Here is a 27,873-nt window from a genome sequence, read left to right as displayed (position 1 = left end):
TGGTCACAAAGCACCGAGCTGATCTCCCTATACTATGCGACTGCTTCCCACTAGCTATCTATTTTACATTTGGTAGTGTATATATGTGCATGCCACTCTCTCACTTTGACACAGCTTACCCTTCACCCTCCCTGTGTCCTCCAGTCCATTCTCTAGTAGGTCTGCATCTTTCTTCCCGTCTTGCCCATAGGTTCTTCATGACCTTTTTTTTTTAAATTTTGGATTCCCTATATATGTGTTAGCATACGGTATTTGTTTTTCTCTTTCTGACTTACTTCACTCTGTAGGACAGACTCTAGGTCCATCCACCTCACTACAAATAACTCAATTTCGTTTCTTTTCATGGCTGAGTAATATTCCATTGTATATATGTGCCACATCTTCTTTATCCATTCCTCTGTCGATGGACATTCAGGTTGCTTCCAGGTCTTGGCTATTTTAAACAGTGCTGCAATGAACACTGGGGTGCAAGTATCCTTTTGGACCATGTTTTTCTCAGGGTATATGCCCAGTAGTGGGATTGCTGGGTCATATGGTAGTTCTATTTTTAGTTTTTTAAGGAATCTCCATACTGTTCTCCATAGTGGCTGTATCAATTTACATTCCCACCAACAGAGCAAGAGTGTTCCCTTTTCTCCACACCCTCTCCAGCATTTATTGTTTGTAGATTTTTTGATGATGGCCATTCTGACCGGTGTGAGATGCTATCTCATTGTAGTTTTGATTTGCATTTCTCTAATGATGAATGATGTTGAGCATTCTTTCATGTGTTTGTTGGCAATCTGTATATCTTCTTTGGAGAAATGTCTATTTAGGTCTTCTGCCCATTTTTGGATTGGGTTGTTTGTTTTCTGATATTGAGCTGCATGAGCTGCTTGTAAATTTTGGAGATTAATCCTTTGTCAGTTGCTTCATTTGCAAATATTTTCTCCTATTCTGAGGGTTGTCTTTTCGTCCTGTTTATGGTTTCCTTTGCTGTGCAAAAGCTTTTAAGTTTCATTAGGTCCCATTTGTTTATTTTTGTTTTTATTTCCATTTCTCTAGGAGGTGGGTCAAAAAGGATCTTGCTGTGATTTATGTCATAGAGTGTTCTGCCTATGTTTTCCTCTAAGAGTTTGATAGTGTCTGGCCTTACATTTAGGTCCTTAATCCATTTTGAGTTTATTTTTGTGTATGGTGTTAGGGAGTGTTCTAATTTCATTCTTTTACATGTAGCTGTCCAGTTTTCCCAGCACCACTTATTGAAGAGGCTGTCTTTTCTCCATTGTATATTCTTGCCTCCTTTATCAAAGATAAGGTGACCATATGTGTGTGGGTTTATCTCTGGGCTTTCTATCCTGTTCCATTGATCTATATTTCTGTTTTTGTGCCAGTACCATACTGTCTTGATTACTGTAGATTTGTAGTATAGTCTGAAGTCAGGGAGCCTGATTCCTCCAGCTCTGTTTTTCTTTCTCAAGATTGCTTTGGCTATTCGGGGTCTTCTGTGTTTTCATACAAATTGTGAAATTTTTTGTTCTAGTTCTGTGAAAAATGCCATTGGTAGTTTGATAGGGATTGCATTGAATCTGTAGAATACTTTGGGTAGTAGAGTCATTTTCACAATGTTGATTCTTCCAAGAACATGGTATAATCTCTCCATCTATTTGTATCATCTTTAAATTCTTTCATCAGTGTCTTATAATTTTCTGCATACGGGTCTTTTGTCTCCTTAGGTAGGTTTATTACTAGGTATTTTATTCTTTTTGTTGCAATGGTAAATGGGAGTGTTTTCTCAATTTCACTTTCACATTTTTCATCATTAGTGTATAGGAATGCAAGAGATTTCTGTGTGTTAATATTGTATCCTGCTACTTTACCAAATTCATTGATTAGCTCTAGTAGTTTTCTGGTAGCATCTTTGGGATTCTCTACGTATAGTATCATGTCGTCTGCAAACAGTGACAGCTTACTTCTTCTTTTCTGATTTGGATTCCTTTTATTTCTTTTTCTTCTCTGATTGCTGTGGCTAAAACTTCCAAAACTATGTTGAATAATAGTGGTGAGAGTGGGCAACCTTGTCTTGTTCCTGATCTTAGTGGAAATGGTTTCAGTTTTTCACCATTGAGGACGATGTTGGCTGTGGGTTTGTCATATATGGCCTTTATTATGTTGAGGAAAGTTCCCTCTATGCCTACTTTCTGGAGGGTTTTTATCATAAATGGGTGTTGAATTTTGTTGAAAGCTTTCTCTGCATCTATTGAGATGATCACCTGGTTTTTCTCCTTCAGTTTCTTAATATGCTGTATCACGTAGATTGATTTGCATATATTGAAGAATCCTTGCAAGGAATGCAATTTCAACTGACCTGTTTTTTGCACCTTGGTGAGTATTATCAAAATACATTTTCTGCTTGTATTGAGTTGTTCTAAAATATTTAGTGGAGATAGGTTTTAAACATATCCACCTCTTTTTTCTATACTAACACATATTCGCATGGCTCTTCTGTTGTATAATTGTGTCAACAACTAGAAAGTTCCATTCAAACATGGCCATTATCCACCCATAGCTATTTCTGTCACTCTTTAATGGAGTATTAGCAGCAGCAGATAAATAAGACACTAAAAAAAGCAAGCTACTTTCAGATTCTTAATTTACACATACAATGCATTTTAATTTTTAAAAATAGCTCTGCTTTGAATGTAGCACTTATCCCAGTGATGAAGTCTCATAAAGAATTTATAGGCAAAATTCCATCTTCTGAGTAAGCTGCAGCTCAGAACTAAAAGGCCAAATTCTCCATGACCGGGCTGTCTTTAATAAGCTGAGAATCATTTACATTAGTCATAGAGAAGATGTTTCCAACAATTACTCTCTTTGATCCTGCTTTTCTGTATCTATAACAGCCCTGCTTTGGGTGAGTACTAACTAAATTGCTTAGAACCTTCTCTTCAAATATTCCTGCTGAATTTCTTCATGGCAGTAGACTTTAAGAATCTCCTCTTTTAATTTGGCAACTCCCAAACCCTGAGGCAAATTCTCAGTTAGCTTGGCTGGTCATGGAGCAAAGAAGAACAGCTCTAGATGGTAAAGGCTCATTTGTTCTTTGTTGAAAAATTTCTGCCTCAGAGGCAAGCCACAAGCCAGCCAGTGGAAGTGGAGACTCACTGTACTGCGCTTTCCCCCCAGGACTAGGAAGCTTAGATCTGGTCTCAAAGAGTCAGAGAAGAGATGGTCTTGTCTACATCTGCTTTGTTTTTTGTTTGTTTGTTTTGGCCACGCTCTACAGCATGCGGGATCTTAGTTCCCTGACCGGGGATCGAACCCGCACCCCCTGAAGTGGAAGCGTGGAGTCCCGACCACAGGACGGCCAGTGAAGTCCCCATCTATATCTTCTTTGGATGTTCTCTTTGGGACTAAAACAGTATTCAGAATCAGAAGCAACCAATCATGGCATCTTTTCCCGGCCTCTCTGTAGGATAACTTACACCTTGCCAAAGTTCTAAACCACACCACAGAGCCTCAGTGAGTCCTCCTCAATCAGGAGACCCTTCTCTCTGGAGGGAAAACCTTCAAAACTAAATTAGCTTGGGCGGAAAAGGCCTTCCTGTAACAGATCCTAGGTTTCTAAACCTAACCTTGACCTGCTGTAACCCAAATCTCTAAGGTAGCCTGTTGTCAAACTACCAACCAGGTTAGACCCACCTCAGCTGCATGGGCATTTTCTGGTTTATAGTTCGACCATAGGCATTTATATAAATACTGAAACCTATTTAAACCCTCTGTCTTGTATTCTAACTAAGGAAGGTAAAGAGAAAGGATCATAAAATTGGCCCCAGGTTTGGGGAAGTGTATACAAAGTGCAAATCTTATCCAACGTGCATCCTTTGCATGTTTGCTCACTCATAGTAAATAATGTGTGTGAGTACATAAATGGTTGTGTGTGTTTATAGCCTCTAAACTCTGAAGTGAAATCTAAACTAGATGAAAACATCACATGTGTTTAAGAAAATTATAACAATATCCAAAATTACTGAGAGATCATATAATAATGGTTGTATCTATAAAATGACTGACTTTACCGAAAATTTACTGTATATTTTCTTTAAATGACCAGCTTTCCTAAATTCGTTTTTAATAAGATCCTATCGCCAAGTTTTATGTCATTTTTGAGCAATACATTGATTTTCTAAAGACAGAAACATTATTCTCGAAATCAATTCCAACCTATTGCTCATGTAATAACTCAGCAGTTGAAAGCTTTAATCCAGGAAGGATATTGCTACGTCTCTCTACGTTCAGGCATGAAGGTTTAACTACTTAATGTTTTTCGCCACTTTCTGCCAAGAATTTTAGACCAGAAGTTCATATTTGCTGGTGGAATATTACATGAGTAATAGTTCAATTTCCCAAAGTCCTGGAATACTTTTATTTCTGTAAAGTACATGTTTGATTAAAACATGTTTGGCCAAGTCAGTTTCTAAAAACATGTTCAATCTCTAAGGCAACAATTCCAATAAAAGAATTCAGGATGGAACTTGTCTAAAAGAATAAAGCCCTGGAAGGGGAATCTTAGCTAATCCACATGTAGCATTAGCAGAGATTTTATACCTGCCCTTTTTGAAAAAGCCTCTGTCTATTGAAGTCCAAACTTTAGGTTAGTTATTTATCCTAGATGCCAATTCTAGGAAATAAAAGGAGATCTGGATTTGGATTGTTGGGTGAATAAAAAGAAACATCCAGGTTAACCAAGCTAGGATCATCTATTATATAATGAAATAAAGTGTGTCAGGGGCCTAACCACATCTCAAAGAAAGAGAAAGAAATATTGTGCTCTGTTTTAGTATAATAATCTTTGCAATGAGATGGAAGGTGGAAAATTCCCCATTCAAACTGACTTTTGGTAACCTGTGGGGAAGGAGACATTATGGATCATATTCTTAGCTATAGAACCGTGATCTATATGTGTTTAACACCTAATAATAATCACAAAATGACCATATTAACAGAATAGATGTGGGAAATGTGTACACAAGAGAAAGAACATTATTTTTCAATAGGCTGTATTTTTGGAGGCCAGCTTGAAGGAAAGCAATCCGTTAAATTCAAAACAAGTCCATGAAGAAGATTCTTTATATTTTTACCATTAGAAAAAACTGAGGAGAAACCAAGTTTATTCCACAGTATGGTAATTATTTTTCCTTTTAGGCCCATCCCTCCCACCCCTGTTTGCTGAAATCAGAACTTGGCATACACTTTCATGTCTCAAGGGAAAAGTATATAGGAGCAGCTGGAACCTGTCCTGTGTGTATTATTTTAGAGTGTGGGATTTACATGATTCACCATCCAGAGGCTGATGGGGTGATTTTGAAGGGGGAGAGAGTTGTTTGGTTTTTTGTTTTTTTTTAAAAATTTTTTGTTTTGAGGTCATTGCAAGTTCTCATGCAGTTGTAAGAAATAATACAGAGAGATCCCATTTCCCTCAATTTCCCCCAATGGTAGCATCTTGTGTAACTACAATACAATATTACAGCCAGGAAACTGACTTTGAAATAATCCATTAACGTTATTCAGATTTCCGCAGTTTTACATGCTCTTGTTTGTGTGTTTGTGTGTGTGTGTATTTAATTCTATGCAATTTTATCACGTGTATAGATTCATGAGACCATACCACAGTTAAGATACGGAACAGTTCCATCACCTCCAGGATCCCCAGTAATACTCTTTTATATCCACACCCACCTCTCCCCCCTCCCAGCCTCCCTCACCCCTGGCCACTATGAATCTGTTTTCCAGCTCTAGAATTGTGTCATTCAAGAAATGGAATTATGTAGTACATAACCTTTTAAGATTGGCGTTGTTTACTCAGCATCATTCCTTGAAGATCCATCCATAGTGTTGCATGTATCAACGACTCCCTCCTTTTTATTGCTGAGTACTATCCCATGGTATGGAAAGACCACATTTTACTTAACCATTCACCCATTGAAGGACATCTGGGTTGTTTCCAGTTTGGGGCCATTATAGAGATGCTATACAGATTTTTGTGAAAAGATACTTTAATTTCTCTGGGATAATTACCTAAGAGTGTAATTGCTAGGTTGTATGATAAGCACATGCTTAGCTTTATAAGAAACTACCATACTTCTTCCCAGAGTGGCTGTTCCATTTTACATTCCTACCAGCAGTGTATGAGTAATCCAGTTTTCCACATCCTCTCCAGCAGCTGGAGTTATTACTATTTTTTATTTAACCATTCTGATAGGTATATAGTGCTATTGTGGTTTTGATTTGCGTCTCCCTAATGGCTAATGATGTTGAACATCTTCTCAGGTGCTTACTTGCTATCGGTCTGTCTCCTACAGTGAAATGTCTATTCATGCTTCTTGCCATTTTCTACTTGGATTGGTTTTTTAATGTTGAGTTTTGAGAGCCCTTTATATACTCTAGATCAAGAGCTTTGTCAGATATGTGATTTGTAATTATATTCTCCCAGTCTGTAGCTTGCCTTTTTACCTCTTCACAAAGTTTTTAATTTTGATGAGGTCCAATTTACCAATTTTTCTTTTTACTGATCATGCGCTTGTTGTCAATTCAAGTGTGTAACTTTAACATAATGGAGTAAACCCTGCAGACAATCCACGCAGGCAGGAAATAGTGTGGATTACCGTACCCACCCCACATTCACATATAAAGATTTAACAGTTATCTTAACTCAGAATTTAACATTTTAAAACAAACAGAACTTTAAAAATCATTTTTAAACCAAGATTTAAAGATACTATCTCAGAGGCTACACGTGAAAAGTAAAGAACTGAGGTGACAGTTGAGATAGAGCTGCCCTTTAATGCTCTAGCTCACCTGTGACCGAAACCTTCATGACAGATCTGTTGGACAGCAGGTACCAACAGCTAAGTGTACTATACAGGCTGAAACTCCCACCTGTCCCATCCTTTATCCCAAAGGGGTATGATTTGGTCCATGGTGTATCTGAACCCAGCAATTCAGGTTATAAAGGGGTCAGTTGAATTTATATATTTTAAGAGAAAGTTATTTCCCAAGGAATTCTTAAATTCTCCAGTTGATTTTCTCCATGTTTGAACAACAGGTATAAGAGGAAGGATTAGGATTCTCCTTCCTCATGTCTATGCATTCGTCTTTGTTATTTGCCCTAAAATGACACGTAGAGAATTCCCAGCGAATGGAGGCTGTCTCAGATCAGGTCTCCCAGAAGCAGAGCCTGAGACAAGGATTTGTGTGCAAGTGATTTATTGAGGGAGTGCTCTGAGGAGGGAGAGTGAGGGGGGTGGAGGCAGGATGGGGCCCCATCAGGAGTCTGGCTTCAACCTCCTCCCAGGAGAACTTCTGAGCATAAATTGCACCACAGAGTGGATCCCAGCCTGAGGCAATGACTGGGAAATATGTATCCATCAGTCACTGGCTACCAGCTGGGCCAGGTGGGGACATGAGCACAGATGTCATAACCTCCCAGGCTAAGAGATTTCCATCAGGCTGAGGGTGCCAACAGCATCCACCACCAGGATCTTAATAATCACAGAAGTAGTATTAAAAATACACGGACTGTTAACTCTCCCACTTAACCAGTTGCTTCTCTAAGCCTTCTGCTACCCTTAGACTGCCTCCTCTGTCCTGTTTGTCATGATCAAGGGTTGCTCAGTTACATGGAAGCTCAAGATGAATGCAACAGAGGTACCTGTCGCCCCCCCCCCCCAACCGGCAATCTACTGGTGGGTCACAGCGCGCAGCTCTCCGCTTCTACTTGCGGGCTCGGCGGGGCTCAGAAATACTGCATCCTCAGCTACCTTCAGGTGGGTTGAGTCTTTACTTGTTGGGACATGATTTAGTCAATGATGTAGATTTTTCCAAGTACATCTAGGGCCGTCGAGACAACAGTAAAAAGGAGACAGCACGCTTTCCCAATCATCAGAGACACAAGTGATTCAATTCAACATCTGGGAAACCTTCCCTGATCAGAGAAAAAGGAAAATGGGCTTCATCTATTTCTTGTTACCTTTAGAGTTAGACAGAAAAGCCTTTTTCGATTCAGTCTTTGAAGGGAATACTGTACAATATACTGTTCTGCTTGGCTGCCTTAGTGACTCTCATGGAGTGGACTTAATTGACTAGTTGGGTGAAGATGGAAGATCCCTCAGGGCCGCAAGGCTATTATGCTGAACATGAGTTCTCACTGCCCTGCTTCAGGTAGAGATGGAGCTGGGGCAGACTTGGAATTGTCTACAATTCCATGCTACTTGGAAATTGTCTTGTCTAGAGACTGTCAAATCCCGATGTGAACATATTTTTGTGCCTTTTTTTCTTAAAGACCAGTTTTATGAAAGGACCAGTTGCTTTTTTTTTCCTTCCCTGTGCTCTGAAACAAGCATCCAAGGTCATCTGAGTATCATACCTGCTGAAAAGCCCAAGGCAATTACGTCAACCCCTTAACTGAGAGGATGTTCAGGAAGGAAGTTGGATGTAAGCCTAATGTTAGTGGCCCAGGCTTTTCCATGTATTGTTCGTTTAAGGCAACTCCCGGAGGCTCTGGGAAAGGCTTTGTATTCTCATTGGTTTCTAGTAAAAAGAAGATGGTTATAAATAAGTGGAGACAATACCTGAATGTTGAGCCCTGGTCTAAGTTTGGGAAGTACTTGTATACGAAAGCAAATCCTCTACATGTGCAAGGAAATGACACTATAGTTTTGCTCAATTTTAGGTCAGGTGGGATGGAAGGCCCTTCAGGTAACTTCCTGAAGTCCAGGTCCTCTGGACAAAGAAGTGGTTCCCAACTTTAATACTAGAAACTTTCCAACACTGGCATCACCCCTCTTGTCCTTCTACTATTGGCATTTGCTTAAGTTGTCATGAGCCAATATACTCTGATGATAATTAGAAATCGATTTTCCTATATTGCAAAGTTACACCAAAAATAGAAGTAAATCAAACTGCAGAGCTTCTTTGGTCTAGGTAATCACAGAAATCTTCATCTTCAAACTGGAAAAAAAATCTCAAAATATCTTCTGCTGACAAAGTATTGCAGGTGGGACCACAAGTACTAGTTACGTAAACATTTGCCTGGCATGTAGGATAAGTTTTTTTCATCCATTGTCTAGCAAAGAGCTATCAAGTGAACCATTCTCTTCCGAATCTTCAAGTCAACATTGACTCCGAGTGCTACCCAAGTCGGACCTCCCATATCTAGTTGCCACAACTAAGCATCCTCTGTAGCCATTTCCATCAAAGATTGTGCTTCTAAAATGTTTACAGAAAAAAAAAAAAAGGCCACAATCAAAATGGCCCTTGAAGTTAAACATTTTCCACAATAATTTTCATAGTATTACTGGAATGAAGTCTTGACACCTTGTAGTGGAATCACAGGGCTCCTGCTACTCTTTTAGGACAGATCTGGGGCAAACCTCCCTATAGGCAGAACTGATGTTGCTTGTATCGGTCCTTAATTTCCAAAGGGCATTTTGGTTTTCTTCAAGTATAAGGCTTATGGTGGCCCATGATTCTAAAAAGATTTTATAGATCTCTTGAAAGCCTGGTTTACTTTGACAGACTCTAGCTGAAACAGTCATAAAAATCATCATGCATTTGTTCAACAAAAGAGGTAGGCCCGGTCAGATCGTGTAGGCCCTTGTAAGCCATGGTCAAACATAAAATCAAACATTCGCTGAATACCTACCAGCACATTTGCTGTTGTAGGCAATTTCCAATATGGAGGACTGTAAGAAATAGCTCCTGCTTCCTGGAAGCTTTGCAAAAATGCTCCTCCAGAGTCCCGCAAATATTAGCCAGGAACAACCGTGCAGGCCATTGGCAGTCCTTTGGAAATCTTGGGAGTTTTCCCCAGGAGTTTTAAGTAAGTATAGCTGCAAGTGGATGCATTAAATTAAGCAAACTCGAAGGCCAATCTTGACTGTTAAAACCTTTGAAAATCCATCCCAAGCAAAACTAGTTCCAATTAACTAAAACCTTCTAGTCTGTAAGACAAGAGGGTGGGTCTCTCTGTTGTGAGTTTAATGAAAATCTTTTATAAAATCCACATGTGTGATGTAAACATTTTGGCCCTGGAAGCTTTTATGCCAAAAATACTGTCTGAGAGGGAAAGGATGATGGTTGCAGATAAACTAACGGCCAATTATTTCATTAATTTCTTACTAATTCTTTTTTTTTATATAGCTATTTGAATTTTATTTTTTTAAATTTATTGTTGGCTGCGTTGGGTCTTCCTTGCTGCACATGGGCTTTCTCTAGTTGCGGTGAGCAGGGGCTACTCTTCATTGCGGTGCGTGGGCTTCTCATTGCGGTGGCTTCTCTTGTTGCAGAGCTCAGGCTCTAGGCCTGCGGGCTTCAGTAGTTGTGGCACACAGGCTCAGTAGTTGTGGTTCACGGGCTCTAGAGCACAGGCTCAGTAGTTGTGGGACACAGGCTTAGTTGCTCCGTGGCATGTGGGATTTTCCCAGACCAGAGCTCCAACCCATGTCCCCTGCATTGACAGGCGGGTTCTTAACCATTGTGCCACCAGGGAAGTCCCTAATTATTCTTTTTTTGGCTAAAGAGAGTCATTCCAACTCAACAGTATATCCTAATTATTTTTCTATAGTTTAAAATAACCTCCAGTTCCTCTGCCCCTTGTATGAGAAAAATTATTAGTTCTACATAAATTTGCATTTTTGTCCCAACTGTTTAAATTTATAAAATTTCTAGGCCACATCTTAATTTTGTTTGTTTTTGTAGTTAAGCACCTATTAATGGAAAAAATCGATGTCTTGTTACTTCCTCTGCTTTCTATTTTTAGCCAGACTGAATGACAAATATAGTAAGTACAGCTTGTTTTTAATTCATATCAACAATAAGTAATGATGATTCTTTATTTTTAATTTTAATGATGCGTTTTCCAGGAGGAACAAAAGTGCTTCATCTGTGACTCCAGATTTCCATATGATCCGCACGCCCAACCCAACAGCCACACCACTGAGAATGTAATCCCAAGTTTTGAACCAGATGGAGAAAACAAATGGTGGCAATCAGAAAACGGTATGATTAAGTTCCTTTCCAGTTTTTTATTTCTTCAAATTTTTAGTAAGGCATCTTTCACTCTGTATGATTTTGGCACTATCACAACAAGGAGTTATATTGAAATGGAATAGTATCCACTGAGAATGTAAAACCCTGTATAAAAACAAAATTTAATTTTCATTTTAAGAAAGATTATTTTCCTCTTGAGAAATCGAAGTATTTTTTAAGCACATAACTCAGAATGTTTCACTTTTTCCATGGTGGGAAAGAACATAGCTCTGCATCCTCTTGTTCTTTGTTTAAAAAAAAAAAAAGAAAAAAAAGAAGTTACGAGGTGTTGGTAAATTAAGACTTATACAAAACACACTGCTGTAAACAGAAATAATAACGAAGGGGAAGTCTGAAAGTGAATACCATGTGCTTTTTCCTTTTTCAACTCCTGAAGGGAAAAAGAGAAAGGACATTTTATTTCTTACTGTAAGCCAAAAATTTTAATATAAAAATTGAATTGAAAGGAGAGTTGGCTACTCACTGCAGTTCTTTCCTTCCTGGATTGATGCCCTTCCCTGTTCATGAATAATTGTGATACTGAACCTCACACTGGCCCTGACCATCCTTATTTCCTAGACACCACTGTAAGTTTGGACCTGATTGGGGAATTCTTGTTTCCAACCCCAGTCTTGGGCCTTATGTGTTTAATGCAGCTGGTTGGGCTATATTAAACGCTGGGCCCTCTTCCACACTGGTCTGGAACCCTTAACCCAGAAAAGGACTCCATTGCCACATCTCTGTATGTTGCGCTTTGGGCTGCAGTTCCTCTATTCTGTTCAGACGCCTAAACATAATTCCCTTCGAGGATCCTAGGCCATGAGAGGGGAGTGTGGGAATAATCATAATAGGTAAGATCATTTAGGGCGAGCGTCATATGAGGCTGGTTTTCTATGTCACCCATTGGACAGGGACATGATTGGTGTCTATTAAATGCTGGTTCATTTTGGATCCTAATGATTGGTCTGTCATTGGCCTCTCCTTAGTGAATGTTGGTGGTTTTTACCACATTGACGGATGTGGCCATTTTTACTTCACAGCTGCTTTGACCCACATGTCCAGCATTCGTTCCACGTCTCCTTACAGAAGGAATGCCCTTCGGTCAAAGCTGACTACACAGAAGATGGGTTCTCAACCAAGAACTTTAGACAGGGGACAGGAGATGTCCTTTCCAGAAAGAGCTAGGAGCCCTTGACACAGAGCCTGGAGTATGGCTGCTCTCTCGGCAGCAAATCCTTCCCCAAGCCATTCACTCTAGAATGCTAAGCTGCTCCCCAATTCACCACGGTGCAGCCACTGTTCTCTGGAACTAGACTGTCCAATACTGTAGCTCCACACATGGCTCCTGAGCACGCAAAACATGGCAAAACCAAATTGAGATGTACTGTGAGTGTAAAAACACCCCGGATTTCTAAGACTGAGTTTAGAAAAAAATATATGTGTAATAAAGCGCTACTAATTTTTCAAATGTTGATTACATATTGAAATGAGAATATTTTTCATATATTGGATTAAGTATATTATATATATCATATATGACATTATAAATAATATATATGATAATACAATATATTATATATTATATCATGTATGACATATATAAGTAATATTCAATATATTATATATAATATGTATTATAAATAATTTATAATAAATAAATATAAAGTATTATTTCTTATATTTATTTATAATAAACATAAATAATTTCTCCTGCTTCTTTTTACTTTAAAATGTGGCTGCTAGAAAATTTTAAATGACACATGGGACTCATATTCCCATTGGACAGTTCCACTTGAGAGTGGCTTCTGTCACGTCTGGATTGGGGTTGATCCTCTATGTCCATGCTAGAGCTGGATGGCAGCTATCTCAGTGCAAAGTCCTGGCCAGGATGCTTTGGGCTACAATCCCTCTGTTCTCTTCGGACACCTAAATATATCTCCCTTGGGAGATCCTAGACCATGAGAAGGGAGTGTGGGAATCGTCATAATATATAAGCTTATTTAGGGCAAGCATAATATGAGATTGTCTTTCTATGTCATCCATTGAACAATTACATGATTGGTGGCCACAGAGGAGCCCACAGACCCTCAGTCCCAGGGAAATAATCCAAGCTGGGTTTTCTGCTAAGTGACAATACAACTAGTTCAAATGCTTGTTTGCAGCTGTTGGAAGGAAAGGGTGTCTGGGTGTTTGCCATGCTGTGCCTGCTAGCTTATGTCGAGTCAAGATTTGAGGTCAAGGAAATGAGCCCTCTCTTTCCACCTCTAGGGAATGTCCGGGAACTCCCTTGGCGGTATGTAACGCTGCCACACAGTGGCCGTGTGAATTGCCACCAAAAGGTGGATGTGGGCACAGTCAAGGGAAAACGGGTATTACCCTCACGTGGACCTTCTCCTGGGCATGGGTGGCTTAGGAAACCACTCCAACAGAGTAGGCAAGAGTGTTGATCACCAGCCATGAGATTTCAAAGGGTTTCATTACAAACAAGCCACAATGAGGGGTTAGCGTGATAAACAGGGGTCTCTCAAAATCACTGATTTTCTTCTTTCTGGATTTTCCTTTAGGTCTTGGTCATGTCAGCATCAGACTGGATCTAGAGGCATTATTTCAGTTCAGTCACCTTATTCTGACCTTTAAGGTACAGATGTGTAGGCTTGCTGTTCCCTTATCTATTTACCAAATGCTTGGCATACCTACAATTTTGCTTCCTGGCTTCCCTGCAGAGAACAAAAAGCTGTTTAAATCCAACTGAAGCTTTGTCATCTGGGTTTTTGTTCTTGAATGAAAAACAAAAAAAAACCCACTGCTCATTAATAACTTATATAGATTAACCAAAAAAATAAAAATAAAATAAAATCTTGGAAGATACAGCAAAAGGGAAACCTCCAAGCCCTGGGTTGATAGAGATTACAAGAACTAGAAAGATAATTTTCGGCATAAGAGGGCAGGAACTGGAAATTATTTAGGGAAAAATTGTCATCAAAAGAGGAAGAAAATTTAAAGGCTCTTTACTGAGATTAGTTAGATGCCACAGAAAATCCTGTACTATTGTCATTCTTTAATCGTTCATCAAAATTCTAATTTTGATGTCAAGCCTGGAGCTAGGTTTTGGTAATAAAAAAGGAATATAAAATTAAATGTTTAAAAAATTTTTTAAAAACCCCAGTCTTTGCCTCCAAAGAGCTCACAGTCTAGTCATGGATACAAATATATATATAATATGTATATTATATATATATTATATATATATTATATATATATATATATATATATATATATATACATACACACATACATATATAAATTTGAAACTATAATGCCAAGTGACAAGTGCAGAAATAGATGTATGATTAGAATGCTGGGGGGTTCATTGACATGGCTAAGATGGCTCTGGGGAATCGGTAAACTTCATGGTAGATTTTGAAGGATGTGTAAGAGTTTGCCAGAGGAAAAGCATTCTAGGCAAAGAAAAAACACATGCAAATTGCTGTAAAATATCTGCTACACTGGCTTTTTAAAAAATGTGTATGCTATCTTTCTTCAACGAATAATTCACAGAACCATAAGCAATTTAAAAGTGGAATTCGATTCTGGGGCAAAGCATGTGCTCATAAATACTCGCCCGCTTGTTAGAAAGAGATTTCAGTGTTTTCATGGTAGAATAGATTTTTAAAGGTAAAGTTTTAAAAAATGGAATTTGAAAATGGAAACATTCAATCTGGAGTGGGTAATAAAATCAACTTTTGTGAGGTATGACAAGTTTAACTCATTTTTCTCCTAGACTTTTCGGCCTGCTGCAATGTGAGTTGAACGCTCCACAGACTATGGACACACCTGGAGAGTGTTCAGATATTTTGCCAAAGACTGTGCTACTTCCTTCCCCAACATCACATCTGGCCAGGCCCACGGAGTGGGAGACCTTGTTTGTGACTCCAAATATTCGGATATTGAACCCTCCACTGGTGGTGAGGTAGCATTTCCTTTCTTGGATTTCTTTGCCATAAGTGAAACCTATTTTTGTTAATATGGTTAATTGAGATGAAAACAATTTAGGTAGTGTCTACTGAAATAGAACTTGAGCTGCTGGTTGTTTCAGAATGAAAGTGTCTGGATTGAAATGAGTCCTGAATTCATCTTATATTCAGATAAATTATAAATACCTTATATAAATTATAAATACCATCTTATATTCAGATAAATTATAAATAAGAAATGATCCTGTAGAGGAGTGCCATGCTGAAGGTAAGCAAGGGCTAAAATGCAGCCTGGGCACCAGAGGAAGGAAGATCTTTTTCTAACCCTTGTAAAGGAACCACAGAGGCTGGCGGAAGCCCTGGATTAGTTGTCTCAGCTTCGTGCTCTGTAAGTCCCCACCCAGGTGGAATCTGCCAGGAAATTCCTCAGAGCAAAGCTGGTGATGGGCAGAGGGTCAGGGGGTAGGAGTGTACTTGGGAGATATGACCTTATCAGGTAGACTAGAAGGAATGGTGGCAGAAGGCAGGTCCAGAATCCCCCACCAGATCCAAATTGACGATGACTTGCTGAATAGTGACCCTATCACTCCACCCCAACCCAGCAGAGGAGCCCTTCCACCAATGGTATCAGCACTTCCGTCTACATGGACCACTTGTGCGTAAAGAGCCAGAATGACTGTTTAACAACCTTCCTTCATTTTCATTCTTGGTATTTTTATTCATATGAGAACCTGTTACCGACCAGGATTCTTGGCCTTCCCCAATCAATAAAAATTGACGAGAGGCCAGACAAGAAATTCAGGCAAGGCTTTATTGGGACCCCTACTGCAGCAGCGGGGGGCGAGAACAAACAACAGTTTCCCCTGCTTGCTTGCTCCCTGAAGGGGGGGCAAGCTTGTTTCTTATACGGGGTGAGGGTAGGGGTGTGTCCAGGGGTCAGGCCAGAGGGGTGGCTTGGGTGTTTTGCCCACCCCTTAGGTGGTGTTGCATGCAGGGGGCACACGCAGGACCCTGCTTCTGCTCCCGACACCCTGTTTTTGCTCCAGGCTCTTCAAAAGTGGCAGTTGGGTTTTTTGGTCTCTTTGTATCTTTTGGGTCCAGAATTTGCCCCAACTGTGCATGCATGCAGTTATTTTTTAGTCCCATGCAGTTTCTCTGTATTGTTGCTGGAGGAGAGGTGTGTTCAGGTGCAAGCACTGCAGCAAAGGGTCCCGGGTCCCAGCTTGTCTCAAACAAACCCAAATGATAATCTGCATTTTACACCAGGTGGGAAGCAATGGCTCAGCCTTCTTGTGAGGTCAGAATCTCTTCTTTAAGAGTATATTTAACAATTATGTTTTTGGGGTATAATACTCTAAATTTACCTACATTTGTTTTACAGGTTGTTTTAAAAGTTTTGGATCCCAGCTTTGAAATAGAAAACCCTTACAGCCCCTACATCCAGGGTATGAATTGCTTTATATTTTTCACACCAACTCCTTTTCTAAAATTTCACGTTAGGGGAATTCCTTCTCATTGCATGTCTATGGGACATTAAGGGGATGTCATTCAAGCAGGGTGCATTGAACCCATCCAACCTAAATGCACTTCGATTCGTTAATTTCATTATTTTCCTTTCTCTAGACCTTGTGACATTAACAAACCTGAGGATGAACTTTACCAAACTCCATACCCTTGGGGATACTTTGCTTGGAAGGAGGCAAAATGATTCCCTTGATAAATACTACTATGCTCTGTATGAGATGGTGGCTCGGGGAAGCTGTTTTCTCAATGGCTACGCTAGCTAATGTGGCCCAACACAGAAGGTGCGCGGAGACGTTTTCAGCCCTCCGGGAATGGTGAGTTACAAACCTGAAAGCGTGGTTGGCTCTCCCATCTTCCCTTCACTGTCTTGGTGCTGGATGTAGATCAGACTCTGTATGTGGGGATCAACAATGTTGTTTCATTCAACCTGGTCCGTCAGGCCATCTGGGGGCCTTTGGTTCTCTGGACAGAGGTTCTTGTGGATTCTGCCACACGTGGGCATCATTCAGCTAATGGGCAGAATTTATAATTTATGATTTCAAGATAGTCCGTTTTGCTGTCTTTTGTCTATTGGTTTTTTAGGGAATGGAGATTTGCTAGGGACGACCCATAAGTTCACGTGCTTTGTCTCACAAAAATATATTGAAGGTCCATCATGTGAGAGCCTGTGCTCAGTGCCAAGGTGTCTGAGTGACATCTGACGCTCTGAAAATGGTCACCCCAAGTAACACACTACAAATGACTCTATCTTAAGCAGTGCAGATCTCCTCCATTCCTGGGACTAATCGTAAAAGAGTGATTTAGTAGAAGAATGGTATTTTTGTGCAGAGTCCTGGGGATGTGTCTAACTCAATAGTTTTGAACTATTGGTCATAACAGACAAGGCTGGATGTTGAGGCTATTGCATCTTCCCACCTAGACACCTCTGTGTTTCACTGGAAATGGAACTTTTCCCTGGGAACGTGGACATGGAGGGCATTTTGTAAAAAAAACAGGAGAATCACATACCTTTCTCTAGTTTCTTTCTGTTTTCTAATTCCCTCTTTTCCCTGATGCTCCTAAATCACCCCATACACGCACACACACACGCACGTGCACACGCACACCCACGTGCACACACATACTCCCCATCCTGGCCCTCATTTTGCCAAAGGCTGCAAAATGTGTGTTCTGTGTTCCCTGAAATTAGAATTCAGAAATGCAGAAACATTTATTTTAGGTGTTCACTAAACATCTTAAATTTTTTTAAATTTAAAAGCTAGTTAAGCAAATAATAAAAGATAGTCAAGGCTGGTATTGTAACTAACAGATGGGAAACTAAGACCCAGAGGGACCCCGTGGCCTGGTATGTCATTTTCCATTTAAAGAACCCCTGCATCCTCAAAGCTCTAGGATAAGCCCTGTGTTCACACTGTTTATGTTCCTCACACCTTCAGGTTCATGGTCGGTGCATCTGTCAGCACAATACAGATAGCCCGAACTGTGAGAGGTGCAAGGATTTCTTCCAGGACGTTCCTTGGTGGCTAGCTGTGGGCCCCCTGGACAGCACTTGCTGAGGTGGGTGGACCTCTGCTCTCAGCATAGACCGAGTTTCCTTATATGAGCTCCTTACACGATCTCTGCTTTTCCTTCTTTTGGAGAATATTTAGTTTGTGTCTGTGGGGCTGCAGGCAGCACAGGTGGTGAACCTGTGGCTTCCAGCTCCAAATGTGTGATAGCCTCATGTCTCCCAGTATCTCACACAGAAAAATCACCAGCTTCTCAAACCTTCACACCAAAAATTCACATTAATTTGAAGAATGAGACAATATGCATGTTGTGTGGCCCCTTTCCAGAGGGAGGCATAGCCATGAAATGGTAATATCTGTGGGGATGGTGCCACTCCAGGAATGTGGTGACCCCTAGAATGGGTGCAAAGATCCCCACTGTTTTCCTGAATTATCATACACTCAATGAAGGTGACCTTGAACCATATGTCAGCTAAGATGAGAAATGAGGTCCCGAATGGAGTTGGACAGGCTATTGTATTTTTTATAAAACATTGAGGCTAATAAGATAGGAGGGGTTTTTGTCATGTGTTTGCTGCCTCTGAATTATCATACACTCAATGAAGGTGACCTTGAACCATATGTCAGCTAAGATGAGAAATGAGGTCCCGAATGGAGTTGGACAGGCTATTGTATTTTTTATAAAACATTGAGGCTAATAAGATAGGAGGGGTTTTTGTCATGTGTTTGCTGCCTCTGAATTTTGATGAACTTCCAAATAAACTTGTTATCCAGTTTCTTTTCCCAAATATGGGGAAAACAGGATTCACAGGAGAGGTTGTCAGATGAGCTTTTATGGAAAAGCCCCATCCATGAGTGTCACAGTGGATAAGACCCAGCAAAGCGCAGCCAGAGATCATGCCCTTTACAGGGAAAAACCCAACGGGATGAACAGCATAGACATTACCACAAAGACACACAAATCCCTCTAAACAGACTGCCTTTCCTTCCGACGCTCTGGCTGAGCCCCTGATGGGAGGAAAACAGCCTGCAGCCCCCCTTCCAGCAATTCTGCCCTAGAGAAGCAGAGGCTGGCTGGGCCCAGCTCTAGCATCCGATCTGGAGAATCCAGTAGTACCATACTACAGAGTATATGATGTAAAAAATTCAGGTTTAGGGGGCTTCCCTGGTGGCGCAGTGGTTGAGAATCTGCCTGCTAATGCAGGGGACACGGGTTCGAGCCCTGGTCTGGGAAGACCCCACATGCCGCGGAGCAACTGGGCCCGTGAGCCACAACTACTGAGCCTGCGCGTCTGGAGCCTGTGCTCCGCAACGAGAGAGGCCGCGATAGTGAGAGGCCCGCGCACCGCGATGAAGAGCGGTCCCCGCACCATGATGAAGAGTGACCCCCACTTGCCACAACTAGAGAAAGCCCTCGCACGAAACGAAGACCCAACACAGCTAAAAATAAATAAATAAATAAATAATGTAGCTATTAAAAAAATATATATATTAAAAAAAAAAAATTCAGGTTTACAAAGCCCGAGTCAGTAAAAGTATTCTTTACTGAAGGACGACAAAAATACCGCATGCTAGGGCCTCTAGGTCACCCAAATGATTTATATTTGTTCGCTTGATTAAAAAAAAAAAAACGAAATATTAAACATTTTGGGAACACATTTTAGAGAGTGTATGAGCAGAATCGGAGTACTAGAAAGATCCTTGGAAGCACCTGTTTTAAGCCTTTGTGTATTTGGTGAAAGAAGGCGGGGTGGCTGAAGAAAGCGGAGGAGGGGAGAATGGGTGATGGAGCGTGGAGTCTCCATCCTGAGGATGCTCATTCCTGGGACCTTGGCGAATCTCTCATAACTCCGCTCGGTTCTCAGCTTGTCGCTGTAACGGACACTCTGACCGCTGTCACTTCGACAAGACCGTGTACCTGGCGAGCGGGAGCCGCAGGGGGGCGTGTGTGACGGCTGCCTGCACAACACCGAGGGCCAGCACTGCGATCGCTGCAGACCCCTTTTCTACAGGGACCCCCTCCAGGCCATCTCGGATCCTTACGCGTGCATTCGTGAGTCCCCAGCCTCTGACCCATCCTCTCCCCTCATCTGAGCAGACACTGATGAAGCTGGTGTCCCTGGGGCCGCCAGCCCACCCTGGGTTCAGCGGCGTCTCCAAACTGCCCTCTCGGAGGTGGGAACTGCAAAATCGCTTCGGCTCTGAGAGCTTTCCTCTCTCTGAACAAGTTGGGCCAGGTAATCCAGGTCCGTCCTGGTGGTCTTGCGGCCGGGGCTGATACTGATGATTCGGGAAACTGTTCTGAATTCAACCAGGACGGGGCGATGGTTTCAGAAGAGGCCGCATGCACCTGCAGTGTCAGCTCAAGGAAGTAACTAGAGAAACTGGCTACAGCATTTGGCTGTAGATGATTCAATTTTGCTAAGCTATTACCTCGTTTCGTTTTTCTTTTTTTAACCTTTAAAAATCTTTCCTTTTATCTTTTTTTTTTAATATTTTAAATTTATTTATTTATTTAATTTATGGCTGTGTTAGGTCTTCATTTCTGTGCAAGGGCTTTCTCTAGTTGTGGCAAGCGGGGGCCACTCTTCATCGCGGTGCGCGGGCCTCTCACTATCGCGGCCTCTCTTGTTGCGGGGCACAGGCTCCAGACGCGCAGGCTCAGTAATTGTGGCTCACGGGCCCAGCCGCTCCGCGGCATGTGGGATCTCCCCAGACCAGGGCTCGAACCCGTGTCTCCTGCATTGGCAGGCAGACTCTCAACCACTGCGCCACCAGGGAAGCCCCTCCTTTTATCTTTAATCTCAACTTTTTCAATGGGACTATTTCACTCATAGACAAAATAATAGAGAATAATATTATTTATATATGTATGTAAGATAGACCCACCACTAGCTTTGTCAAAATGTAATATCTTACCCTCTCACCTTCAGGCCATTTCTAGAACACTACAGCATTGTGGCTGGGATGTCCTAGCTGCACACCTGTTCCCTTTTTCTACCCTCCTTCCTAGGGATAAACTCTCATATATTTGGCAATCATCATTACCATGCTTCTTTTTACACTTTCACACGTTTTTATCCACAAACAATACATGTTGACATGTTTTCAAACTTGAGATAAATGATATTATGCTGTATGTACCCTTGAGTATTTCATTCAACATTGTATTTTTGAGATTTGTCCATATCAGGTAGCCTCTAGTTCTCCCATTTTAACTTCTGTATAGAATTCTTCCTTCCTATATATATAACAAAATCTATTTGTCCATTTTTCTTTCTATGCTTCAGTAAACATTCTTGTACATGTGGCCTTGTGCACATGCACAGAGACTGTCCCTAAAAGTCATACCTAGGAGTGGAATGACTGGGCCATAGACTGTGAACTTCTCCAAGTTGATTAGATAATAGTGAATTGTCCCTTAAGTGGGTGTAACAATTAACAGCCACACCAACAGTGTATGAGAGTTCCTGTGACTCTCTTTCCTGGCCAACACTGGGTTTTGTCACATTTTAACTCTTGGTAATGTGGGTTTTGTCACACTTAATTTTTTTTAACATCTTTATTGGAGTACGATTGCTTTACAATGGTGTGTTAGTTTCTGCTTTATAACAAAGTGAATCAGTTATACATATACATATGTTCCCATATCTCTTCCCTCTTGAGTCTCCATCCCTCCCACCCTCCCTATCCCACCCCTCTAGGTCGTCACAAAGCACCGAGCTGATCTCCCTGTGCTATGCGGCTGCTTCCCACTAGCTATCTATATTATGTTCGGTAGGGTATATATGTCCATGCCACTCTCTCACTTTGTCACAGCTTACCCTTCCCCCTCCCCATATCTTCAAGTCCATTCTCTAGTAGGTCTGTGTCTTTATTCCTGTCTTGCCCCTAGGTTCTTCATGACCATTTTTTTTTCTTAGATTCCATATATATGTGTTAGCATACGGTATTTGTTTTTCTCTTTCTGACTTACTTCACTCTGTATGACAGACTCTAGGTCCATCCACCTCATTACAAGTAACTCAATTTCGTTTCTTTTTATGGCTGAGTATTATTCCATTGTATATATGTGCCACATCTTCTTTATGCATTCATCTGTCGATGGACACTTAGGTTGCTTCCATGTCCTGGCTATTGTAAATAGACTTGCAATGAACATTGTGGTACATGACTCTTTTTGAATTATGGTTTTCTCAATGTATATGCCCAGTAGTGGGATTGCTGGGTCATATGGTAGTTCTATTTTTAGTTTTCTAAGGAAACTCCATACTGTTCTCCATAGTGGCTGTATCAATTTACATTCCCACCAACAGTGCAAGAGTGTTCCCTTTTCTCTACACCCTCTCCAGCATTTATTGTTTGTAGATTTTTTGATGATGGCCATTCTGACTGGTGTGAGATGCTATCTCATTGTAGTTTTGATTTGCATTTCTCTAATGATTAATGATGTTGAGCATTCTTTTATGTGTCTGTTGGCAATCTGTATATCTTCTTTGGAGAAATGTCTATTTAGGTCTTCTGCCCATTTTTGGATTGGGTTGTTTGTTTTTTTGATATGGAGCTGCATGAGCTGCTTGTAAATTTTGGAGATTAATCCTTTGTCAGTGCTTCATTTGCAAATATTTTCTCCCGTTCTGAGGGTTGTCTTTTTGTCTTGTTTATGGTTTCCTTTGCTGTGCAAAAGCTTTGAAGTTTCATTAGGTCCCATTTGTTTACTTTTGGTTTTATTTCCATTTCTCTAGGAGGTGGGTCAAAAAGGTTCTTGCTGTGATTTATGTCATAGAGTGTTCTGCCTATGTTTTCCTCTAAGAGTTTGAGAGTGTCTGGCGTTACATTTAGGTCTTTAATCCATTTTGAGTTTATTTTTATGTATGGTGTTAGTGAGTGTTCTAATTTCATACTTTTACATGTAACTGTCCAGTTTTCCCAGCACCACTTATTGAAGAGACTGTCTTTTCTCCATTGTATATTCTTGCCTCCTTTATCAAAGATAAAGTAACCATATGTGCGTGGGGTTACCTCTGGGCTTTCTATCCTGTTCCATTGATGTGTATTTCTGTTTTTGTGCCAGTACCATACTGTCTTGATTACTGTAGATTTGTAGTATAGTCTGAAGTCAGGGAGCCTGATTCCTCCAGCTCCGTTTTTCTTTCTCAAGGTTGCTTTGGCTATTCGGGGTCTTTTGTGTTTCTATACAAATTGTGAAATTTTTTGTTCTAGTTCTGTGAAAAATGCCATTGGTAGTTTGGTAGGGATTGCATTGAATCTGTAGATTGCTTTGGGTAGTAGAGCCATTTTCACAATGTTGATTCTTCCAATCCAAGAACATGGTATACCTCTCCATCTATTTGTATCACCTTTAATTTCTTTCATTAGTGTCTTATAATTTTCTGCATACAGGTCTTTTGTCTCCTTAGGTAGGCTTATTCCTAGATATTTTATTCTTTTTGTTGCAGTGGTAAATGGGAGTGTTTTCTTAATTCCACTTTCAGATTTTTCATCATTAGTGTATAGGAATCGTAGAGATTTCTGTGCATTAATTTTGTATCCTGCTACTTTACCAAATTCATTGATTAGCTCTAGTAGTCTTCTGGTAGCATCTTTAGGATTCTCTATGTATAGTTTCATGTCATCTGCAAACAGTGCCAGCTTTACTTCTTCTTTTCTGATTTGGATTCCTTTTATTTCTTTTTCTTCCCTGATTGCTGCGGCTAAAACTTCCAAAACTATGTTGAATAATAGTGGCAAGAATGGGCAACCTTGTCTTGTTCCTGATCTTAGTGGAAATGGTTTCAGTTTTTCACCATTGAGGACGATGTTGGCTGTGGGTTTGTCATATATGGCCTTTATTATGTTGAGGAAAGTTCTCTCTATGCCTGCTTTCTGGAGGGTTTTATCATAAATGGGTGTTGAATTTTGTTGAAAGCTTTCTCTGCATCTATTGAGATGATCATGTGGTTTTTCTCCTTCAGTTTGTTAATATGGTGTATCACATTGATTGATTTGTGTATATTGAAGAATCCTTGCATTCCTGGGATAAACCCCACTTGATCATGGTGTATGATCCTTTTAATGTGCTGTTGGATTCTGTTTGCTAGTGTTTTGTTGAGGATTTTTGCATCTATGTTCATCAGTGATATTGGCCTGTAGTTTGCTTTCTTTGTGACATCTTTGTCTGGTTTTGGTATCAGGGTGACGGTGGCCTCATAGAATGAGTTTGGGAGTGTTGCTGCCTCTGCTGTATTTTGGAAGAGTTTGAGAAGGATAGGTGTTAGCTCTTCTCTAAATGTTTGATAGAATTTGCCTGTGAAGCCATCTGGTCCTGGGCTTTTGTTTGTTAGAAGATTTTTTTTTTTTTTTTTAAGAGTTTAATGATTTTTTTTTTAATTTTTTATTTATTTATTTATTTATTATTTATTTATGGCTGTGTTGGGTCTTCGTTTCTGTGCGAGGGCTTTCTCTAGTTGTGGCAAGTGGGGACCACTCTTCATCGCGGTGCGCAGGCCTCTCACTATCGCGGCCTCTCTTGTTGCGGAGCACGGGCTCCAGACGCGCAGGCTCAGCAATTGTGGCTCACAGGCCTAGTTGCTCTGCGGCATGTGGGATCCTCCCAGACCAGGGCTCGAACCCGTGTCCCCTGCATTGGCAGGCAGATTCTCAACCACTGCGCCACCAGGGAAGCCCTGTTAGAAGATTTTTAATCACAGTTTCTGGGCTTTCTATCCTGTTCCATTGATCTATATTTCTGTTTTTGTGCCAGTACCAAACTGTCTTGATTACTGTAGCTTTGTAATATAGTCTGAAGTCAGGGAGCCTGATTCCCCCAGCTCCATTTTTCGTTCTCAAGATTGCTTTGGCTATTCGGGGTCTTTTGTGTTTCCATACAAATTGTGAAAGTTTTTGTTCTAGTTCTGTGAAAAATGCCAGTGGTAGTTTGATAGGGATTGCATTGAATCTGTAGATTGCTTTGGGTAGTAGAGTCATTTTCACAATGTTGATTCTTCCAATCCAGGAACATGGTATATCTTTCCATCTATTTGTATCATCTTTAATTTCTTTCATCAGTGTCTTATAATTTTCTGCATACAGGTCTTTTGTCTCCTTAGGTAGGTTTATTCCTAGATATTTTATTCTTTTTGTTGCAATGGTAAACGGGAGTGTTTTCTTAATTTCACTTTCAGATTTTTCGTCATTAGTGTATAGAAATGCAAGAGATTTCTGTGCATTAATTTTGTATCCTGCTACTTTACCAAATTCATTGATTAGCTCTAGGAGTTTTCTGGTAGCATCTTTAGGATTCTCTATGTATAGTATCATGTCATCTGCAAACAGTGACAGCTTTACTTCTTCTTTTCCGATTTGGATTCCTTTTATTTCTTTGTCTTCTCTGATTGCTGTGGCTAACACTTCCAAAACTATGTTGAATAATAGTGGTGAGAGTGGGCAACCTTGTCTTGTTCCTGATCTTAGTGGAAATGGTTTCAGTTTTTCACCATTGAGGACAATGTTGGCTGTGGGTTTGTCATATATGGCCTTTATTATGTTGAGGAAAGTTCCCTCTATGCCTACTTTCTGCAGGACTTTTATCATAAATGGGTGTTGAATTTTGTCGAAAGCTTTCTCTGCATCTATTGAGATGATCATATGGTTTTTCTCCTTCAATTTGTTAATATGGTGTATCACATTGATTGATTTACGTATATTGAAGAATCCTTGCATTCCTGGGATAAACCCCACTTGATCATGGTGTATGATCCTTTTAATGTGCTGTTGGATTCTGTTTGCGAGTATTTTGTTGAGGATTTTTGCATCTATGTTCATCAGTGATATTGGCCTGTAGTTTTCTTTCTTTGTGACATCTTTGTCTGGTTTTGGTATCAGGGTGATGGTGGCCTCGTAGAATGAGTTTGGGAGTGTTCCTCCCTCTGCAATATTTTGGAAGAGTTTGAGAAGGATAGGTGTTAGCTCTTCTCTAAATGTTTGATAGAATTCACCTGTGAAGCCATCTGGTCCTGGGCTTTTGTTTGTTGGAAGGTTTTTAATCACAGTTTCAATTTCAGTGCTTGTGATTGGTCTGTTCATATTTTCTATTTCTTCCTGGTTCAGTCTCGGCAGTTTGTGCATTTCTAAGAATCTGTCCATTTCTTCCAGGTTTTCCATTTTATTGGCATAGAGTTGCTTGTAGTAATCTCTCATGATCCTTTGTATTTCTGCAGTGTCAGTTGTTACTTCTCCTTTTTCATTTCTAATTCTATTGATTTGAGTCTTCTCCCTTTTTCTCTTGATGAGTCTGGCTAATGGTTTATCAATGTTGTTTATCTTCACAAAGAACCAGCTCTTAATTTTATTGATCTGTGCTATTGTTTACTTCATTTCTTTTTCATTTATTTCTGGTCTGATCTTTATGATTTCTTTCCTTCTGCTAACTTTGGGGTTTTTTTGTTCTTTCTCTGATTGCTTTAGGTGTAAGTTAGGTTGTTTATTTGAGATGTTTCTTGTTTCTTAAGGTAGGATTGTACTGGTATAAACTTCCCTCTTAGAACTGCTTTTGCTGCATCCCATAGGTTTTGGGTTGTCGTGTTTTCATTGTCATTTGTTTCTAGGTATTTTTTGATTTCCTCTTTGATTTCTTCAGTGATCTCTTGGTTATTTAGTAGTGTATTGTTTAGCCTCCATGTGTTTGTATTTTTTACAGATTTTTTCCTGTAATTGATATCTAGTCTCATAGTGTTGTGGTCGGAAAAGATACTTGATACGATTTCAGTTTTCTTTAATTTACCAAGACTTGATTTGTGACCCAAGATATGATCTATCCTGGAGAATGTTCCATGAGCACTTGAGAAGAATGTGTATTCTGTTGTTTTTGGATGGAATGTCCTATAAATATCAATTAAGTCCATCTTGTTTAATATATCATTTAAAGCTTGTTTCCTTATTTATTTTCATTTTGGATGATCTGTCCATTGGTGAAAGTGGGGTGTTAAAGTCCCCTACTATGATTATGTTACTGTCGATTTCCCCTTTTATGGCTGTTAGTATTTGCGTTATGTATTGAGGTGCTCCTATGTTGGGTGCATAAATATTTACAATTGTTATATCTTCTTCTTGGGTCAATCCCTTGATCATTATATAGTGTCCTTCTTTGTCTCTTGTAATAGTCTTTGTTTTAAAGTCTATTTTGTCTGATATGAGAATTGCTACTCCAGCTTTCTTTTGATTTCCATTTGTGTGGAATACCTTTTTCCATCCCCTCACTTTCAGTCTGTAGGTGTCCCTAGGTCTAAGTGGGTCTCTTGTAGACAGCATATATATGGGTCTTGTTTTTGTATCCATTCAGCCAGTCTATATCTTTTGGTTGGAGCATTTAATCCATTTACATTTAAGGTAATTATTGACATGTATGTTCCTATTACCATTTTCTTAAGTGTTTTGGGTTTGTTATTGTAGGTCTTTTCCTTCTTTTGTGTTTCCTGCCTAGAGAAGTGCCTTTAGCATTTGTTGTAAAGCTGGTTTGGTGGTGCTGAATTCTCTTAGCTTTTGCTTGTCTGTAAAGGTTTTAATTTCTCCATCAAATCTGAATGAGATCCTTGCTGGGTAGAGTAATCTTGGTTGTAGGTTTTTCTCCTTCATCACTTTAAATACGTACTGCCACTCCCTTCTGGCTTGCAGAGTTTCTGCTGAAAGATCAGCTGTTAACCTTATGGGGATTCCCTTGTGTGTTCTTTGTTGTTTTTCCCTTGCTGCTTTTAATATTTTTTCTTTGTATTTAATTTTTGAGAGTTTGATTAATATGT

The 27,873-nt window shown here is 40.1% G+C and overlaps 1 protein-coding gene across 1 annotated transcript in view; it reads left to right on the top strand.

The window, feature by feature from the left end:
* The first annotated feature begins 2,330 nt into the window (after nt 1–2,330).
* LAMB4 (laminin subunit beta 4) overlaps nt 2,331–27,873 on the top strand; it is a 112,110-nt gene continuing 86,567 nt past the window's right edge. Inside the window, 10 exon segments of the mRNA XM_059932538.1 lie at nt 2,331–2,364; nt 7,648–7,808; nt 10,905–11,040; nt 13,635–13,708; nt 14,852–15,040; nt 16,426–16,489; nt 16,668–16,882; nt 18,005–18,125; nt 19,942–20,007; nt 20,010–20,129. Coding sequence (XP_059788521.1) covers nt 2,331–2,364; nt 7,648–7,808; nt 10,905–11,040; nt 13,635–13,708; nt 14,852–15,040; nt 16,426–16,489; nt 16,668–16,882; nt 18,005–18,125; nt 19,942–20,007; nt 20,010–20,129 — 1,180 coding nt within the window.

The sequence above is a fragment of the Balaenoptera ricei genome, chromosome 9, assembly GCF_028023285.1.
Source record: "Balaenoptera ricei isolate mBalRic1 chromosome 9, mBalRic1.hap2, whole genome shotgun sequence".
In the NCBI taxonomy this organism is placed as follows: Eukaryota; Metazoa; Chordata; class Mammalia; order Artiodactyla; family Balaenopteridae; genus Balaenoptera; species Balaenoptera ricei.
This window is presented reverse-complemented; position numbering and strand designations above follow the sequence as displayed.